Raw genomic sequence first — 20452 nt, 5'->3', positions numbered from 1 at the left:
CTAAAAAATGAAAAACGCAAGATCCGAATAAGAGTTACGAAAGAAACTTGAACTCATTTTCGAGGGCTTTTAATTAACCATATAGTATATATCCATTTAAAATATAGTTTTACTATAATTTTGCTTAATCTCTAAAATTGGAACCACTGTGCAGCTCATTAGTGAGCACTCTCCTGCGACAGGTAGATTATCACCTATGTTTTAAAGATGTACAGTTTAATTATAAGCTAAGATTCAGTTTATGCTTAGTATTATCTTAAGTGAAGTAAATAAATAAGCTTTAAAAATGCAACTACCATTTTTGATCAAAGTTAATAAAAGATCGATAAAACGCCAATTTATTGTAATTAACCCACGCAGTCTATAGTTATCCCTTTAATTGGGTTAATGGCAGCACCATTGCAGGGCATTTTGCACCGCGAAAAAGTGTGCCACATGCAACACCCACTTTTCCGCTGAAAGTTGGCCCATAAATTTATTTTGATTTCATTGTTTTATTGTTCTACGTTTTTTTATTGGCCACTTGAAAGGGAGAAAAAACAGTGCCATTTTGCTGCCGGAAAGTTGGAGGCTAAAAAGCTGTTGCTCCTGTTGATGTTGCTGCCGTGTGGGATGCACTTTCTGGGGGCAAAAAACTGCAGGGCCAGCATTTGGAACCCTCCTACCGAAATTCTGAGAGTGCGCAATTGCCATTCGAAGGTGGTTTCCACTGGTGCTGGTGCAGTTGTCGGTGTGGCAAAAATTGCGCGCTTTTCTGACCATTTTTTCTATGCTACAACAAACAAATATTGGGGCAACAGGTGTACTAGGAAACTGAATCTATTCGGCCTGTTCTTCGGCTGGAGGAGCTTCCTCAGCTGGAGGGGCTGCCTCTGCTGGAGGAGCTTCTGGAGCCGGAGGGGGAACTTCTGCAACTTCCGCAGGAGGAACCACTTCTGGAGCTGCGGCAGCTTCGACTGGCTCAGCGGCACCTTCCTCATCTGACTCCTCCTCTTTGGCTGGTGGTGGCGCTGCTTCATGAACACTCTTATCTGATTCGACATCCGAGACACCTGCCTCCCCTTCTTGCTCTTCATCCATGTCGAAAATGTGCGCCTCCTTGGACTCCTGCTCCTCCTCCGGCTGGATTTCCTCCAAAACCACCACCTCCTTCCACAGGATCTCCTCGTCTACGCAAACTTCTTCGGCATCATGCGGCTCCACTCGCTTATTCAGATCCAACTCCGAGATACAAGTCTCAGTCCTCTCGAATCCGCCACATGTGACACACGAAGAAGATGAGAGCAGCATCGAAGAGTGTGGTGATGTGGTGGACAATGGTGAACTGCTACTCTGGGTCTTTTTGGCACGTGGTTGAACACCCCTAGCACTGGGCTTGGGGGCATAGGTCATAGTGGTCTGCTGCGATTTGTCCTGGATGCCCACATCCGGCCTCTGTTGACACTGGTTGCTGATTTGCGGCATCTTTGGGTTGCTGCGCACCAGGTAATCCGACAAGCGCACCTTCCAGTTCTCCTGGCTGCAGTCTTCATTCTGCATTACATCGTAGATCTCCTGCATCAACGGCTTCAGCATCGGTCGATTGCAGAAGTTATTGTGGTCGAACATCTGATGGGGCTCATGAATATCTGAGCATGAGCCGATAAATTATACTCAGAACCGTAATTAGACGACTTTCTCATGCTAAAGATCGTACTTACAGTTGGGAAAAATAAAGTTTATCTCACGGGCAACGCTGAAACTATTCTTTGTAACGTGGATATTGCGTTCCAGATCTGATGCCGAACCACTAGCAGTACAACTCTGATATAGAAGGCACAATGCAATCGCAAAGTAAACTCACAAATAACAAATCATGATGTTGAGCAGGTCCTGAAAGCCGTTCTCCTTGGTAACTATGAATGCTTCAGAAACGCCCTTCGAAAGCAGAATGACCTCCAGCATAAAGCCCTTTTCATCGGCATAATCGGCATAAAACTCGGCCGCGGTTTCCGGGGAAAAGGCAATCCTTCGATTACCCTGAAGCTGGAATCCCTCAGACAGCAATTTCAAAAGCACCGGACGCCGCTTATGCAGATAGTCCGGCTTGATAATCAACAGTGAATTCTCGAACATATCGGATAGAAAATATATATACGGATCCAGGGACAATTCGGAATTTTCAATAAGGTGCTGCTTTGTCGGTTTATGTTTTCTTTATGATTTATAAGATCAATGTTCGTATTTTACACAGTTTTCTTTGATATCTTAAACTACACACACTGCTCAGCTGACTTCGGACAGATGGGGATATCGATACAAAGTTAGTGGCTGTGGATTTCGCTAATTCGTAAATTGAAAGTACTTTTAGGTTACTGCTTAGTGTAAGAGTTAGTTTTAGTTAAGTTTTACTTCTTTCAGCCGGGTTTGCGTGCGTATATAAAATCTGTTTCATCACAAATTCTCCTAACAAATTTAGAGCCAAAAACCGGGGAAACAGAAACGAAAAATAAGTAATTATGTTTCATTTACAGTAAATCGTTATAGAATGTAAACAGATATATGTAAAGATATATGCATATATAAAGCGTGGGATCGGCTCCCTACTTCTCCTCAACCTTCGGCTAATCCTGCTACTCCCTCTCGTCTTTCCCGCACATCACAATGCATCACTTAGGCTGTTGAAGATTGTATAGTTACATGGATATATTTAGACTTTGAAAGATTAAAGTTTACCTGAAATTCTGGCAAAGGCCAGCGAAGACTTCTCGCTATCGAAACACTTTCCGATTTCGGCGCAGATATGCGACTGATCCATATAGGATCGCTTGGACAGGTTCTTAATGCTGTTGCCATAGATGGAGATCATCTCAGAGCACTGTAAGTAAGAAAGACTTATAGCCTTTGTTATATAAACAAATATAATGGACTCTTACAATCTTGTAGTACTTGGCTGGCAAGGTCTCGCAAGCCGTCGATGTCATTTGCATGGCGGTTACGTCCTCGTCTTTCTTCTCTCGCAGGAAGGGCACCAGAGCCTGGGTAACTCCGTGGCACACACCGCACTCCACAACCTCATCGGTCACAGCCACGCTGAAGCAGAGTTGCAACTTCTGGCACACCTCTTTGGGTGGCACATCGCTTAGCAATTTCAGCACCGCGGAGGCATATCCGTCTACGAAGGCATCGCACTGTTTGCGAACAGTGGCTGGCAGACGGTTGCATACCGCCTCAATCGCTCTCTTAATGTCGTCTTGTTCGGTCTTGTTCTTCAGATCGGCCTCCAGTTTGGTCATGATGAACTCGCACAGGACGCAGGTGGGCGGCTCCTTAATGCTGGACATCTTGTCGTCCTGATGGGGCAGGGCAATCACATCGTACTTCAAAGCCTCATCCACTTCAACTGTGTTAAACAATTATTTTAGTTACTAAGAAAATAAAAACATAACAGAATACTCACGATCATACAGATCAGCCAGGATGCACATTCCCAATTCCGTGCAGATCAGCTTGGGGTCCATTTCCTTCAGTAGAAGGTCGGCGATCTGGTCTCCGAACTTGTCGATAACCTTGTGGCATTTTCCGGCGAGTGGCTTCTTCATCCTGTCACAGGACTCTTCCAAGATCTGCTTGATGCTGTCCTTAGTGGGGTGCTTGCCCATGCGCTTCTCTAGGGTCTTGACCAACTCTTCGCAAATTAGGCAATTTGGAGCAGCATTGAATCCTTCGTCGAAGGCCAGCTGAGGCGGTAGTTCTTCCAGGGAGTCAATATTGTTGGAGCTGATCTCCTCGCTGCTGGACTTGTCCTCACCATCGACGTCATCCTCCAGAGAAATACCCAAGTCGCTGAGAGCGTTTGTGGATTTCGGGCAGAGCTTGAGCTGCACACAGATTTCTTGTGGCTTGAAATCCGTGATCAGCATGTCGATCAGCTCGTTGGAATAGGTGTTAACGAAGTCCACGCACTCGACCTTCAGCTTGCTAGGTAGATGAGTGCAGAGGCCATCCAAAACCTTCTTGATATTGTCCTTGGACTTGTTGTCACGGATCTTGATCTGGGCCTGCTCGACGGCAAAGAGGCACAGTGGGCAAGTGGGCGAGTCCTGATCGTCGTCGACTGGTTGAGGACGGAACACTTCGACATCGTCTTTTTTGGGCAGATTCTTTGGGCACATCTGCATGATGGGGCACACATCCCGAGGATTCAGTCCCTGGACGAGCAGAGCAATCACAGCATCGCCATACATCTCCACAAAGTTACGGCACTGACCGGCGACTCCAGAAGGCAGTTTGGAGCAGATGTTCTCCACGCTGTGTTTTATTTCGTCATCAGTGGCTGGGGTGGCCAGAGTCTCCTGGATAAAGTGAAGCATGTACTCGCAGAGGGTGCAGAGCTCTCCGCCCTCGACCAAAGCTCCGGGATTGGCTGCGCCCATGAGGTGATCGATTGGCAGTTGCATGTCAAGGATTTCCTGTTGGCTGAATTTGGGCTCACTGGCACCCAGCTGCTTCTTTTCGTGTTTCTCCAGTTTCTCGATGGTAATCTTCACTTGGGCAGGCTCAATAACAGGCAGCAGGGGCATAATCGGTGCATCCTTCATCGAGGAGACGGAGTTCCTTTGACAAATTCCGATCATACAACAGGCTCCATTGGCATCCAGCTTGTTTACTAGAGTCTCATAGATTACATGGTAGTACTGGTCTACGATGCTGATGCACTCGTCCTTAAATCCGCGTGACTGTTTGCAGAATCCCTCCATAACCTGTTTGAACTCGGTTTCGGTGGTGTTGGCCACAAGGACATCACGGAGGTGCTTTACCAGCTGCTCGCACAGCTCGCAGGGAATATCATCACCGGCATCCAAAGCGATCAAGGTCTCCTCCGGCTGCTTATCCTCCTCGTGCTGGTGATATCTGGAGGCACACACTCCAGACACATGGCACACGGCGTCCGTGGTCAAGTGCTTGCTGACATGGTTGTAAATATCATTGAAATAGGTCAGCACAATGTTGGCACAGGCATCTGAGAAGCTGGAGAGGGATCCGCACATATGGAGCATCGTTTCCACCATGTCATCGCGGTCGACGGCCGCAAACTTGGATTGCATCAAGCGGGAAAGCAGATTGCAGTTGCCGCAGGAAAGTTTATTGGGCTGCCATGTAAGCTCGGTCTCCTCAGAGCTATCTTCATCCACGGCAGTTCCATCAAGGCCCGACTGAATGCCGGCCCTAAACATTTCATCGATGCGGGCACTGTTGCAGAGTCCGGCCACAGAACAAACTTGCTAGTGATTCAAAAAGAGAAAATCAATAAGATGTTGAAGAGGAAATGCAGTTTGCAAAAGATAAAAAACTCACGTCTGGATTCATTTGAGAGGCCAAGGCCTCGACCAACTCTGGCAGGAAGTCATCGGCAACCTTGATGCACTCCTTCTGGATCGGCTTGATCGGAATCAGCTTGCAGGAGCCCTCGAAGACCTCCTTCAGTTCCTCCTCGGTCTCGTTGCTTTTCAGTTGATCGCGGGCTTGCGTAACCATGTCCTTGCATATCTGGCAGATCGAGTCCGTGTCCACGGGAACTTTTTGGGTCTCCCAGACGGTTTGGATACAATGGCGGGTGGCATGACATTCCTTGGAGTTGCTGTAAAGGAAACCAGATATTACACATTTTTTCCTAAGTTAAAAGATAAACCCATATGAATAACAACAGCCGGACTGCAAGCTGAGCAAGCGGTTTCCGCCGCTTAGATCAAATGACCTGCATTCGAGTGACCAACTCGAAATCGACGAGTCAGCGAAGATCAGAGTCCACTGGAAAGGGAGCAGCCCTTGGCTATTTTACAAAGCACCCGCACCGCACATGATTATGTCTTTGGGGGGATTTCATTTGAGAACCATTCTTTTCGAACAAGTTGTGAATAACTAGAAAAGTACTTTACATTTGTTCTTACTTAATATATATCTTCTAGATTGTGCCTAAATAAATCATAAAAAGCCCACAAGTAATATTTTTGAATTGCCGAGATGGGACCGCTTGGTACCCAATCCTCTGTACCACAATCTCTGTATTTTGGTTCAACCCATGACATACAGTTTGAAAAAAAACCCGCAAAAAGCATTTACAGAAAGCGTTTAAAAAGAAGAGCAATATACCCGCCCTAGTAATGTTATTTATCCAATATCAATCGATTTGGTGATTCGATCAAAAAGTGCTAATTTGTATTAGCATTAAAAAGTGTGTGTGTTGGAATCAGCAGGAATACCAAACAAAAGCGTCTAGAAAGCAAGAAAAAAAAGCAGAGATAAGCACGGAAATAAACTGTTTGTATGTATGATATACCTGGAGGTATCCACGAATATATATTATATTGTTCGCTGGCTGCGCATTCACAGATATTGTTTTTTGAAATTTCAGCAGCAATGGCGACGTTTTTAATTTTCGCGGCTCTACAATTTTTCGCCGTTAATTGACAAACAAAGAAACAGTTAAGAGCCAGAAATGGCGGATTTTCCTTGGTATTTAAAAATAAATCAATCAATAAACAAAGGAATTATGACCAGCGATAAGCGATAGGTTCTTAACAAATATTTTCTCTTGCCTATGTATTGTTTTTATTTTAGTAATTAAGTAACCCCAGCAGAGGCTGTTTGTAAGTTGATCTCTGTGTTACATATGCACGTACAGTGTGGCTTCTGCAAACTGGCCAAATAGTCGACTAAAATTCTATCAAGCATCATGAATTGTAGTTTCTATTTTATTCTATTTTTAGAGCTCAGATAAGAACTTCGGAGGTCTGGTTTATTTCGGTGTAATATATTGACATGTTGCACTTTCCGATGTTCGCCTGTAAGCGTTATATGCCCGAGGGATTAGTCAGAATCAGTTGATAAGGAACAACTGTTGCTGCTTTCAACTCATTTAACGATGATAAATAAACCAATCATGTGGTTCATTCGTTTGTGAATGTGGAAAAGGGAAAGGGGTGTTCCTGAATAATCCCAACTTTGGGATTACTCATGCAGATAGTCGCGTCGATAAAGTTTTCCCCCAACGAGCGATTAACTTTGTTCGGCTGTCTGAAAAGTTTCGTCTGCATTTTGTTAATTTGATTTAAGGCGAATGCGAAAACAAAGAGAATGCAGAAGTACGGGAGGATATGTGGAAAAGAGGGAATTGCGAAAAATACACTCTGAGAAATAATTTGTTTATTTATAATAGTTTGCAGTTCCTCAGTTTGTTTAGATCGAACAACAAGGTATATATTTTCCCTTGCACATAATAAGTAAAATAAAGCCTAACAATATAAGATAGCTCTACTTTCTTAATGGCTACTAAAAAATAATGTCAGATTTGTTTTTCTAGCGGTATTCGAGTAAAAAAGAGGGCGCAATTGGAGCGGCGCTAGTGTTAAGTTTGCAATAACAGAGGTTATCAAGTTATAGTGCTATATAGAGCACAGTACGATTTGATTCGATTCGAGTGATAGTCTTATCGCCAGGAAGACAACAACAAAAGCGTCTGCAGTGCAAACAATGGGCAAATGGCAAACAGAGAATAACAATAACGCGATATGGAGAGGGGTTAAAAGGGGTTAGATGCGCCCCTTCGAGAACTTTTTCTACGCTGCCTTCGATGACCAAGCGATTTATCCGGTTTTTCCGTTGTTTTGGAACCACCCCATTTTCCACTCACCTGAAGTTTCCGCACCAATACGATGGTCCCCAGGTGCACTTGCTGGCTCCCAGAAGTTTTTGCTCGCCTCCAATGGGCGTGGCAGCGGCGAAGAAGCCTAGAAAACCGAAAACAAACAAAGAGGCGAACAGTTGAGACACACAGTACGAATACGCAATTAGCTATGACTAAACTATTATTGTAGTCCACTTTTTCGTCGCAATTCGCACTCACCGAAGGCGCAGAAAAGTGCCAAAACGGCCAAAAGGCCAGCTCTATCCATTTTCCCGGTTTTAAATTTACTGCTATAAAGTAGGGAAGTTTGTTCTTCTGTTTGCGATTACGGGTTTCTTTCTGAGCACAGATTGCAAATGCAATTGCAACGAAGTTGAATAAATTTTTTATTTGTCTGAAGTGTTACCAGATGGGAAAATGGCTTATATACTGAACGATAAAAATGCCATTGTAAAATGGTAACACTAAGTGTTAGTGTCTTAGAGAGATATCTCAGCAGAGCGCAAAACCATTTTACATTTGACAATCAAAAGTAAGCGAAGACTCGAACAATATAATCTCAATAACAGAGAGCTGAAGTTTCAAGCGAACTCGAACAATGTTTTTGAAGCGAATTCAAGGTAAGAGCTTAATAACTAACTCTACTTCATTTCATATCTTGCTAAATAAAACTTGAAATGCTGGCTAAAAACTTTAAAAAATTTTAAATAACTTGAAATACAATAAAGTTTCCTTCCATGACTAAAATGACACATTATTTCTATGTGTAAATTGAGTCCTTATAAAGAGTATAAAACTCCCTACTACATATAACTTTATATAAATTATTCACCCCTTTCCAAGTTGGTGGCAAAGAAGGAAATTATAGCTCTTAACCCATAACAATTTATGAAATCACTCACTCACTGACCAGGTGAAACCTTCGATACGCGCAAATGGCTTAAACGTATTTATAATCGATTGCAATCCGCAGATTTAATTACATATTGCCGCGGCGAAACTATGACAATAACCATCAGCGATGTTCTTGAACTTAGCGCGGTTATTAACACGCCCCCTTATGCCCAGCCCCATCGCTTAACCCCCTTTGCCCAGCAGCTCGACTCTGACTAGAAGGCACATGATTAAGTTCTATTGTAATTGTGGGTTAATTGGTGTGAGCCTGCCCAGATGTAAAGCCCGTATATCATGGCGAAAATGCATCCCTCTCGTAATTGTTATTCTCGCGATGCCTATCGGCATGTAATTCTCGATTTGAAGTGCGTATCAAAATCTGTGTGAGAAACATCTTGAAGACACATTGGAGAAGAATGCCAGACACATTCTCATGGCGATTGAAAGTCGAGGTCACCTGGTGGCCGTATCTCGGCGGTTTGGCCAACAAAATGCCAAATGCAAGCCCCAATCCGTCCAATACGGGTATAACTTGGCTATATCTGTGTCAAAACCAACGATTTGGCTGCTCAGGGGCTTAGAAGGAAACCTGAAACCTGTCGCGTTGACCGTGGATTGCAATGGCTGGCGTGCATTTCGGTTCTTGGACGGAGTTTAACCCCCTTAAATCCATCTTAAATTTAGAAGAGAATACATATAATCTATATGTAATCTATAAAGTAGTTGCTACGTGTATTTAATAAAATCACAGTGCTTAACTTACCATTACTTATTAATTATGATATTCTTGTCTTAACAGATACAAATCATTCGACCGCAGAGGGTTAATTTCAGCTAGGCACTGCACTTGACCATTGACAGTGAAGTCTGGCAACGAGACTGATGTTATGGCAATTAAGTGGACCGCCAAAGAACAATCAAGTTCAACTGTGAAGGGGAAATTTAGCAATTAACTCGCTTATAAGTAAGAGCCGTAAATCATTTGACTAACTTAAACTTGAGAGTAGTTAAGAGCGGGCTCATTCTCAGCTTTATATATCTTTTTTAATCTTTCATAAATTTGTTTAATTTCGAAGTTAACAACAAAATGATATACTGGTCTTACACAACGTTTTTCGTGCTCCTTAATTTAAAAACAAATAAAGTAAACAAACCCTTTTTCCAAACTTTCAACTTCAAAAATCAAGCCCGAAAAGAATAAAATCCATCCAAGAAAGTGAAATTTGAAGTTTCCGGCAATTCACACGCTGGCTGATAAAATCAAGGGGCAAAGGTAGACTCTGTTGCGTGACCCGCGGAGAGATTGCTACCAACTCTAATTGCCGCGATTGCAAAGTGCGTCACATAAAGCCCGTCTAATGGCTAATTGTTTTATGGCCACTCCAGCTGACCTCTTGGGCAACTTCCCTTCCCATTCCCATGCAATCTGGCCGCAACTCCAGTTACTCTGGGGTAGTAGGTAGGTAGCTAAGCTAACTACTGGAGCTACTAGCTCACCATGCGGAAATGAACTTGACCTTATCGAGGGGCTAAGAGACCGCTAGCCAAAGCCAAAGCCAAAGCCAAATGCGAGCTAATCAATTCAGCAACAACTGCTGGCCATAATTTGTGAGTCAAATACTGGCTATTGGCCATAATGGCAATAAACGAACGGAACACCGCACCACCAACAAAAGCAAAAGCAGAAACAGTTGAAGTTTAAGTTAAGATCTACAACTCTTTTATTGCTGGCTTTCGGCGAAGGCTTCTCGACTTCTTCTCCTCTTCCGCACGTAGTCCATCCAGCATCCAGATCAAGTTCAAGTATAGATATAGACATATAGATGGACTAAGTAACGCAACTAGAAGCGTTAGAGCCATCGAAACCATGCTAGCTTTGACCCATTGAACTGCTTTGCCTCAGCTAAGTCTCTGCTTTGATGCTTTTATTGAAAACAAAACACGTTTGGCACGCTTATTTCTATATGATAAAAAATTATAAAAAATGAATGAACAACACACGCAGGCAAAAGCCCGTAAAATGTCAACAACCGTTAACCTGTAATCAATATGTAATATGGAAATAAGGAAAAAAAAACAAGCCTCCTGCTAAGTAAATTTATTATTGCACTTAATTAGGAATTATTTATGCTCGTGCAGCACTGAGACTTTTGCTCATAGAAATCAGAGTTGGTCTCACCTAAGTGTTAGTGAGTAAATATTTTAGATAATTTTTATTGAAATTCATTATTTAGTTCGGGACGGCGCGAACGCCATTCCCGGCTACCAAAAATAACACGCACGAGTTACTCACATTAGGAATAATCGCAGAGGTCAACTCAACCGGGGTGCAATGGCCAAGTCTCACTCCGGAGGAACCGCCTTCGTGATCACGGTTGACCTCTACGCCAGGTAAGTATGCTTTCCTCTGGTCGGCTCTAGGGTGTCCATGAGGGAAGTGCTAGAACCAGTTGGGAATTGTTGTGAGCTCAGGCAAAGAAACAAAAACTACCCTGATTGCATCGGGGTACATTCTGGTGTAGATAAATCAGAACCTCTTGATTTTCGTCTTACAAATGATTGTTAGTTAACCGCTAACCCTCTAAAGATATGTCGTTACATAATTATGGAAATTTCTTGTTTGAAATTCTATTATTATCTCGGAATTCCAACCTTCTCTTCTTGTTTTCCTGCTCCATTTGAAACTTGCCGAGCAGGAAGATGAATGAATAAAAATATATAATGCCCTTGATCTTGAAAATGATCGAGGCAGAGGCCGGCTAACCTAGCCCTCCGCATAGAGTCATTCACGAAGCTCTCGCCTATTAGCACAGACATGCGAGATGCTCGGACTCAGATTCGGAGTTGGATATCGGATTTGGATCCGCTGCAGATCAGTCACGGATCAACTGCACGTAGGCATATTAACATGGACAACAAACATTCGCCATGAGAAGACCAAACAAAACAAAGAAGACCATCACAACAAGCAGCAAGCAGAGTCGAAGGGGAAGCCCCTGAGATACTTGGGTTTTTAAGAGCGATGTTCTCTGTGTTATGCTCTAATCTGCTGGGGAATTGCATGTCTATATAAAGTAAACAGAAATACGCAGAATTAGATGATAAAATGGTTAAATGAAAACAGAAGTGGTCTTGAGCAGTGACTCGGCACTTTGGCCAATCCGCTTTTTCCCCCCCCGAGAAGCTGTTAATTCTTCTTTAATTAAAGAACGAGTCGAGTCGCTCGGCGGTTTCTTCCACTTCCTAGACTTTATTTTCTGACTGACTTGTGGTATCGTAATCACTCGGTTTCCTAGCCGCAAATAGTCGATTGTAATGTTCCATTGATTCGCCATAGAATATTGTAACAGAAAAGGTTTCCTATGTGGTCGGTCCCTGACCTTTCGATGAACTCTTCGTCTGTTTGCTTCAATGATATGCAAAAGAGTGTTTAGAATTTCAGATTGGGGACTTTAAGTCCGGTTCTATAATTTATTTCACGTGCTTAAAAAACACTTCTTGATTTCTGGGATTATGTCACAAATCTCTGGAGAGGCCGGGAGTATTTAGTTATGCATCAGTAAGACAAGGTTCTATGGGTCTCCGAAGAACAGGTTCCGTGGCTTACAAAAAATAATAATAAAACGAAACCCAAAACGCAGACGGCGAAATAATATTAATTTTGTTAACTAAGAACCCCAAACGAGTTACGCTGGTTCCACCTCGATCATCGCCACCAAGAAGGGGCACGAGTTTGATCGGCGACGGGTACAAGGAAGCTTCCCCCTAACCTTGGGTTACATTTAGCACGCGGCAGACAATGAGATCTCGATCTGCGCCTCAACCGATCGCTAATTGTCTAAGAATCTTCTGACTTCTGACTAACGAAGGTTGCACTCCAGCTATAACTATGATCTGAAACCCTCGAATTAAACGCTCCCATTGTGAAGTGTCTGCCAGCGACTAGCTAGCGGACATGACAGTGCGTTATAGCTCGTTTTAATTGCACTCCCATAATGAGATCCGAACTTGCAGTAAACGAGCGGTCGTAGAATGGAGCGCTTTATCCCATTTGCAACCTTCTTGCCAAATCTTAGCCAAGGCTGTCTGGCTTGATCTGGGCGTAGCCTAACCTCCGATCTAGTCCTACAGCTTTGTGGAGTCGTCGAAAGGGTTGACATGTAGACGCCCCTTCGATTGACGGAATGTGAAGAGATCATTCAGCTTTGATGTTTGCCATTCAGGCACAAGGGCGCGCTATAAAAGCGCTATGTCGGAAATTATATGAATTAATAACTTTGACATGACGAAGATTAACTGCTCTGCAAATTCGTACCGCTTGTATGTAAATTTGAGCAGATTTTATGCATTCGATCGTAGGAGTATCATAGTAACTAGTCTATTAGGAAACTAGTAAAAGTTTAATTTATTATTTCTTTGTTTTTAACTTTAGTTTATATTGGCTTGGCAACTTAATATCTTCAAGATAAGACAGGTTTGCTCTATGATTTCATTCTAAAGAGATTAAACCTTCCGCTGAACAAGAACAGAATTGGTTCAAGTTCAATCTAAATGCTGCCATTTATTAGCATAGAAACCAGTCGAAAACATTAATGCATTTAAAAACCGGTATAACAAAACAATACATTTCCTCTTGTGATCATAGAGAGCTTTCTTTGACATAAATTAAATCCCTTCAATGAGCTGGAAAAGTACACAAACCCCACTTACTCGTAAACCCAACTGCATCGATTTGTAGGTCTCAAAAACCGCCGAACAGCCCAGTCATCTAGGCAACAATGCGACTGCATGTCGCTGTTTTGGCCACCTTTTTGCCTTCACTTTGCATGTGTGTGTCTATCACTATCACTATGGCCCACTACACACACATGCTAACCCGGCTAAGAGATCGAGATACTCACTAACACTGGCGCAGCCCCACAGCCTCAGATACAAAGCCGAGTTCGCGAGACGAGAGCTCGAAACCCGAAACGCTTGGCCCGAAATTTTTTAGCACTTCTTTTTAAATTTTTGTGCAATCTCGGATTTTCGGTTAGTTGTCTATCGGAGTTCGCAGCGTTTGAATCGCCAGTTAACCGGGTCCGGTTCGAATCTCCGTGCGATAAGGATATATCGTGTAGATCGAGAAGAGTGCTGTAGTAATAGACGAAAGACTGAAAGAGACTCTGTCGAGATGTCCTCGAAAGTGATAACCTCGTTGATGGCCGAGAGCATTCTGCTCTCGAAAGTGGGCCAAGTGATATCCGGTTACTCCCCGATCACGGTTTTCCTGATCGGGTCCATCGTAATATTCCTGGTGGTGTACAACAAGCGCAGGTCCCGGCTGGTGAAGTACATCGAAAAGATCCCGGGACCGGCGGCCATGCCTTTCCTGGGCAACGCCATCGAGATGAATGTGGACCACGACGGTGAGTTTGGGTTCCACAAGTTCTTACCTCCCTCTCGCGTTAGTGGGTGCTCCAGTTAGTGATAATGACCCTGAGTGACGGCGGGCTCTCTGATTGCTAGGGCAAACAGTCGCCGAGCAGGTGCTAATTTCTGTGATCAGCTCCCAATGAGGCATCCATCGAAGTGTTTTGGTGATCGAAATGCCCGCTCAAGCCCTAGTGTTAATGAACTTTACTTTCGGATCTTCACTTTCGTTGCAGAGGATAGTAGGCCAAAGATCTTGGCCAAGTTCGTGGTCCCATTAGAGCAGCCGCTAATTGATTTATAGAACAGCCTCGGCAAACATTTTGAAATGCAAAAACCTGTTGGAAATTGGATTGCAATAAGCGGGTGATTTATGCATTTCTGTTCGCCTTTGTTTCTTCGTTCGCTGATAATTTAACATAATTTAATTAACAAATTTTGTATTTGTTTGCGATACGCCACATCACGTCGGATGGAGGCAAACAAACGCGAAAAAGTCGCTGCCAATTGGCCGTGCAGCTTTGGCACAATTCTAATGAGTTTCGAGTACTGGAAAGTTTTTGAAAAGAGGCAACAGCCTTTGAACCCGTCCCAGATTAACTTGGCTAAAATAATATGCTTTTTAAATGCTTCGCTGGCTTGCAAAACAACCCTAAAACGCACAAATTATAGCCCGAATTAGGTATGATCTTGATATAAGGCCGGATCCGCCGACTTTCACCGCTCGAAACTCAAATTGACACGGCGTTTCACACGCAATGTACTCGAATTTGTTTTCCGAACTGAAAAACAATTACCAAATATGAAGAATCGACGGCGAAACAGCAGCCAGAAGCCGCTCATAAATCACTCACCGAACAAGCCCGACAAACACTTGACGAGTGATAAAAATAGCCATAAACTGTGATCAGACTTGGCTCAGACTTAAGGCCCAGAAAAAGAGGAAAAGGTCCAAAACGCAGACAATAGAAGCGGACTTGATCTTGACACTGAATGGCAGAGCTTCCATCATAATTGGACCCGGCTTAGAGGTTCTCAATCGATCGAGGCGCCTGATTAATTCGCATTCCGCGGATCCAGCGTTTTGCAACCTCCCCCCTCGAAGACAAAGCAAATTAGCATAAATTTAAATGCGGAAGCGCCAGATACAAGACACAAGATACAAATTCGGCTCTTGGAGATTGCAGTGGAATCGTATAGGAAATGGATTTGATAAACGTATGAAATATTGCTACTCACTCGCTGGGTGCTAAATCCCAATGGATTCGATTCGTTTCCGTTTCGAGTTCTTTGTCTTTCTAATTGACTTCGAGATCGTAAAGCCCAAATCAAGTTTTGGATGTTTATCGCTGGGTTCTTTGGGGTCTATTGAAGTCGCCCCATCTAGCCCAATTAGCATTTACATACGCAGGAGTTTCGTTGGGCATTTAAAAGATTTACAGCCTGTTTTAATAAGCCCAAGAAGAACCTTAGAAACCAGTTCCATCAAGCAGAGAAATGGCCTGCTAATTCGTGACATCTCCGTCCGAAATTCTGAGGTCGCCATATAATCAAATGACTTGCTCAAGAATATTTCTGCCAAGGCAATCCAGCAATCTGGCAAGCTGCATATAATTTATGGACCGATTAGCAGCCACTGGGTTTTATTAATTTTTTATAATTTAATTTAAGAACGAATCTCGAAATGGCCGCTCTGTGTTTGCCTGCGCAATTACGAGGCTTTTGTTAGATGCTAAAAACTGAAAATTAAAATGAAATATGATGTTGCAGCAACTCTGGCTGAAGGTCAAGCGGTTCTTGATCGTATATTTTCCAAGATACCTCGGGCTGTTGAAGAGGCAGCTCGCCAGCATTTGGAGTGGAATGATGTGGAGTGTTGCCAAGGCTCAAACGGGTTTCCAGTTCTGACTTTTCTAAGTTTTCTGAGTTCTATTGCCAACAAAACGGGGGTCATGGTTTTATTTTCCTAACCGTTGGTGGGTGTTTTTGGGTTTTCTGTCTCTCCATCTGGTAACTGCTTTTTAATCTCCACTACCAATGTCAGCCAAGAAAATTGTCATAGACGCAAATTATTTCAAATTGCCAGAGTAATTTTGAGTCTACGCCGCTGACGTATATCTGTGAATATTAGATGAAAAGGGAAACTTCCCTAGGCTGGGTAGCAGATATACACCTGGCGTAGAGTAAATAGTTTTGTTTTCATAACAGATACCACCTCTTTAGTATCAAATTGCACATTCTAAGGTGTGTCAGCTGGGCTAAGGTTTAGCCACACATTTTCAACGCTGATCTTTGTTCTGGACACAATAATATCACTTTCCTTTTCTACAAATAATTGTTCATGTCACCTACAAGCTAATAGCCTCAATAAATTAACATATAATTAAAGTAAATTTAATAGATAATTTGTTGTCTCTACGCTTAATAATAATTACCTAAAAGACTACTTGAATGACCGACAAATAGACCTGCCGAAATGGTAATGAAGGGACCCATCAACCGGCAAAAGAGATTGCATGAAAAGTGCTTTGTTTTGGTCAGCTCGCAGTTCGCTGGCAACTTCCATCTCCCAACTTCCGATGAAAGAGCGACGCTGGGCAGTCGAACTCAGCTGCGAAACGCCCCGCCTGAGAAATGAGAAGTGGTCGCGAAACTGCGATTCGCTTTTCGGGCGGTGGGGTTACATAAAATCATTATTAGAGATTGCTGAATGGCCGCGCATCGCTGTTTGCGTTGTGTGTTTCATCTTTTAATTAATGCAACACATACGGGCTGCGACACCTAAACATGTTTACATGGTTTTATCTATGAGTAACGTGCCTCCGGTCGGGTCTGTTTTGGCCAAAGTTTCAGCTTCGGTCTCGGACTCGGACTCGGCTGAGAAAAGCCCCGGCTTATTAACTGGGCCACGAAGAAAGCAATTGAGGCGACCTTCAAGGGGTCGGCGAAGGGGCAGCAGCGAAGCGAAAATAATTACCGCGATGTCTGGGAAATACGAAATAAAAAACGAATTTCCTTCAAATGAATGAAGCCAAAGTGATAACAGAAATGCTGACGCAAATCGTTCTCCCACCCATGTTGTTCGAACCATCCAATAAACTGGTTTTTGGCCAACTCCTATTATTTTTGCAGAGCTATTTAACCGCGTCATCGGCATGCAGAAATTGTGGGGCACGCGAATCGGAATCAATCGAGTTTGGCAGGGAACAGCGCCACGAGTGCTTCTCTTCGAGCCCGAAACCGTGGAGGTAAGTCTTTCCCTAGGTTTCCTTATGCTTATCAAGGCTGATTTAGTATCGTTTTAATTTAAGCCCATACTGAACAGCCAGAAGTTCGTGAACAAGAGCCACGACTACGACTATCTGCATCCGTGGCTGGGAGAGGGTCTGCTCACCAGCACCGACCGCAAGTGGCACTCCCGCAGGAAGGTGGGTATACAAGACTTAGATAAATAGAGTCCTTTTCCTAAAAACTTCTATTGCAGATCCTCACGCCCGCCTTCCACTTCAAAATCTTGGACGACTTCATTGATGTGTTCAACGAGCAGAGCGCAGTCTTGGCCAGAAAGTTGGCAGTGGAAGTGGGCAGCGAGGCGTTCAACCTGTTCCCCTACGTCACGCTCTGCACCTTGGACATTGTTTGTGGTGAGTGTCAATGCCGCCGAGATCGGGTATATGCTGCAGATCGGGTGACATTATTCGTGGCTAATTGCATACGTCATTCTGTTACAGAAACCGCCATGGGTCGCAAAATATTTGCCCAGAGCAATAGTGAATCGGAGTACGTGAAGGCGGTCTATGGGTAAGATATTATTTATTTCTTGAAAGTATAAGATAATACATTATTCTGAAATCAAAAGAACTTCCTGCCATTGATTGATATTGCTAAATGGTTTTGTTGTGATTGAAAATGTTGGCCATTACTTATAATCATTTTGCAGCCATTGGCTTTTCATCTTTTTCAAGCTGCCGCTAAGTGTGAAAGATTAGTTGATATGTTTTCGATTGCAGTCATGAAAGGCACATAAAAATAAATATCTGAGCAATATAATCATGCCTCTATTATATTTTTAATAGAAATTGGTTCAAATTGTTATTAGCCATTCAAAGCCATTTCCTTTTGTGTGTCTGATTGGTTAACAAATTGTTCGAATTACTTCTGCACTTCAAAATTAAATCACTGTCTGCTTTATAAAAATTGTTTATGAATATTTCGTGCAACACAAATGGCTTAAATGGCTATTGATTGAGTTTGAACCAAATTGTTAGTGATCTAGAGCAAAATTTCAATATGAATAGTTTCCCATAAAGCTATGGTAGACAGTAGTGCGTTTTACTTTTTTAAAGTTTTATTCAACTATTGAACTTGTTGCAAGTTGACATAAGTATTCGGTTTTGGGATTTAGCAAACTTAAAACTACTTAAACTGTTTTGTATATAAAATTCACAATTTGTCTATCAATCTACTTTATTACTGCAAGCCTAGAATTATGCAATAAAACATGTTAGAGCGGTTCAGTCATGTAACCGTTTTCGTTGCATACTTTTAAGAACTACGCTATATGTGAAATTCAGCTTCCTGAAATACAGAATACATCTCCTCTTTCTATAGTCTTATTGTTATCCAGATATATACCATTTGCTTTCCAATCGTGACCCATAACCCAGTAAATTTCTCTCTGTCTGCATTAATAAAATATATCATAAAACACGGCGACCACTGGGAATAATAACATCAATGGCAGACGCAACTCTTCCTCATTTGCCGAAGAGTTATCAGCGTTGTGGCAGCAGTTTAATATCGAGAGCTGTCAGAACAGCTGTCAGCTGAAGAGACACCCTTTAGATACACATGTCCTTCCACCTCATGAACCCATTTCCCCCCCATTTTCACCCACTTCCTGCCCTGTGCGTGAGCCAGTGGGTGGTGGTGCATCCAAGCGCAAAATATGCGAGATTAAGATGTCAATGGGACGCTTGAAGTGCTTCCAAGCTGATAACAGACAGCATCAGACCCACACTTCTACGCCAGCCACGCCCCATAGAACACACCCATTGAACAGTTGACTAACTTTCAATTTAACGCAACACTTTCCCATTTCACATACACTCTTTGACGAAAGTTAAATATTACTAAATATTTAATATAATACAAATATTGTGATTATATCCTTAGAATTGGATCGATTGTGCAGAGTCGTCAGGCGAAGATTTGGCTGCAGAGCGACTTCATTTTCAGCCTGACTGCGGACTACAAGCTCCACCAGAGTTACATAAGCACTCTGCATGGCTTCTCCAACATGGTGATCCGTGAAAGGAAAGCTGAGTTGGCCATTCTCCAGGAGAACAATAACAACAACAACAATAATGCCCCCGATGCCTACGACGATCTGGGTAAGAAGAAGCGTCTGGCTTTCCTTGACCTCCTGATCGACGCCTCTAAGGAAGGAACTGTGCTGTCGAATGTAAGAACTTGGGATTTCAGTTTTGAAATATATAACTTATATGGCACTTTCTTACCCTTCTTTAGGAGGACATTCGCGAGGAGGTTGACACTTTCATGTTCGAGGGCCATGACACCACCTCGGCGGCTATTTCCTGGACGCTTTTCTTGCTGGGCTGCCATCCAGAATATCAGGAGCGCGTGGTGGAGGAACTGGACTCGATCTTTGGGGACGACAAGGAGACACCGGCCACCATGAAGAACCTGCTGGATATGCGATACCTGGAGTGCTGCATCAAGGACTCGCTGCGCCTGTTTCCCAGTGTGCCGATGATGGCGAGGATGGTGGGCGAGGATGTGAATATTGGTAAGCAGGTTTTAGAAGAATTTGTGAAATTTGAAGCGAAATTTACATATTTTCTCGATTTTCCTGCTAAAACAGGTGGAAAAGTCGTTCCCGCTGGAACTCAGGCCATCATAATGACCTATGCCCTGCACCGCAACCCGAGAGTTTTCCCCAAGCCGGAGCAGTTCAACCCCGACAACTTCCTGCCGGAAAACTGTGCCGGACGCCACCCCTTCGCTTACATTCCCTTCAGCGCCGGACCGCGTAACTGCATTGGCCAGAAGTTCGCCATTCTGGAGGAGAAGGCCGTGATCTCCACGGTTCTGAGAAAATACAAGATTGAGGCCGTGGATCGCCGGGAGGATCTCACACTGCTGGGCGAACTAATCCTTCGGCCCAAGGACGGCCTTAGGGTCAAGATTACCCCAAGGGACTAAGGAGCTGCTTCCCTTGAAACGAAACTCCCCCAATCGCTTCGTTCCAAAGTACACTGTAAATAATTAGAGTTCGCCGGATTAGTAGGTCTAGAGATTAGTTTATGTTAAACTTTGTAACCCCTGCAATACTTCTTAGCCTAAGAATAAACCTCATCGAATAATTTTGTATATCCCAGAGTTTTATGTGATAAAAAGAAAACGTTTTCTAGTGCACCATTAGCCATTAGGTGATTGGATTATAATGAAAAGATCGCT

At 43.3% G+C, this 20452-nt stretch overlaps 3 protein-coding genes and 1 non-coding gene across 4 annotated transcripts; 1 reads left to right on the top strand and 3 right to left on the bottom strand.

Annotated features, from left to right (window-relative positions):
• Nucleotides 1-4: 4 nt before the first annotated feature.
• LOC108113499 (fibrous sheath CABYR-binding protein) lies at nucleotides 5-2115 on the bottom strand. The gene is made up of 3 exons (XM_017224086.2): nucleotides 1844-2115; nucleotides 1701-1789; nucleotides 5-1628 (listed from the first exon to the last, which is right to left on the bottom strand). Exons 1-3 carry the CDS (start codon nucleotides 2113-2115, stop codon nucleotides 820-822), a joined length of 1170 nt encoding a protein of 389 aa, XP_017079575.2. The 3' UTR covers nucleotides 5-819.
• A 69-nt stretch (nucleotides 2116-2184) lies between these two features.
• On the bottom strand, nucleotides 2185-8066 carry LOC108113498 (prosaposin). The gene is made up of 7 exons (XM_017224085.2): nucleotides 7886-8066; nucleotides 7673-7769; nucleotides 5338-5620; nucleotides 3440-5264; nucleotides 2916-3382; nucleotides 2716-2857; nucleotides 2185-2657 (listed from the first exon to the last, which is right to left on the bottom strand). The coding sequence occupies exons 1-7, from the start codon at nucleotides 7932-7934 to the stop codon at nucleotides 2653-2655; spliced, it is 2868 nt and encodes a 955-aa protein (XP_017079574.2). The 5' UTR covers nucleotides 7935-8066; the 3' UTR covers nucleotides 2185-2652.
• A 2728-nt stretch (nucleotides 8067-10794) lies between these two features.
• Nucleotides 10795-10959, bottom strand: LOC121529720. The gene has a single exon (XR_005993620.1). It is a non-coding gene; the product is annotated as a U1 spliceosomal RNA (small nuclear RNA).
• Nucleotides 10960-13615: 2656 nt separating this feature from the next.
• Nucleotides 13616-20365, top strand: LOC108113504 (cytochrome P450 4c3). The gene is made up of 8 exons (XM_017224092.2): nucleotides 13616-13968; nucleotides 17105-17220; nucleotides 17284-17400; nucleotides 17457-17616; nucleotides 17704-17773; nucleotides 19148-19436; nucleotides 19502-19781; nucleotides 19857-20365. The coding sequence occupies exons 1-8, from the start codon at nucleotides 13734-13736 to the stop codon at nucleotides 20195-20197; spliced, it is 1608 nt and encodes a 535-aa protein (XP_017079581.1). The 5' UTR covers nucleotides 13616-13733; the 3' UTR covers nucleotides 20198-20365.
• Nucleotides 20366-20452: the final 87 nt, after the last annotated feature.

The sequence above is a fragment of the Drosophila eugracilis genome, unplaced genomic scaffold (genome assembly GCF_018153835.1).
Source record: "Drosophila eugracilis isolate 14026-0451.02 unplaced genomic scaffold, ASM1815383v1 contig_1781, whole genome shotgun sequence".
Lineage (NCBI taxonomy): Eukaryota > Metazoa > Arthropoda > Insecta > Diptera > Drosophilidae > Drosophila > Drosophila eugracilis.
This window is presented reverse-complemented; position numbering and strand designations above follow the sequence as displayed.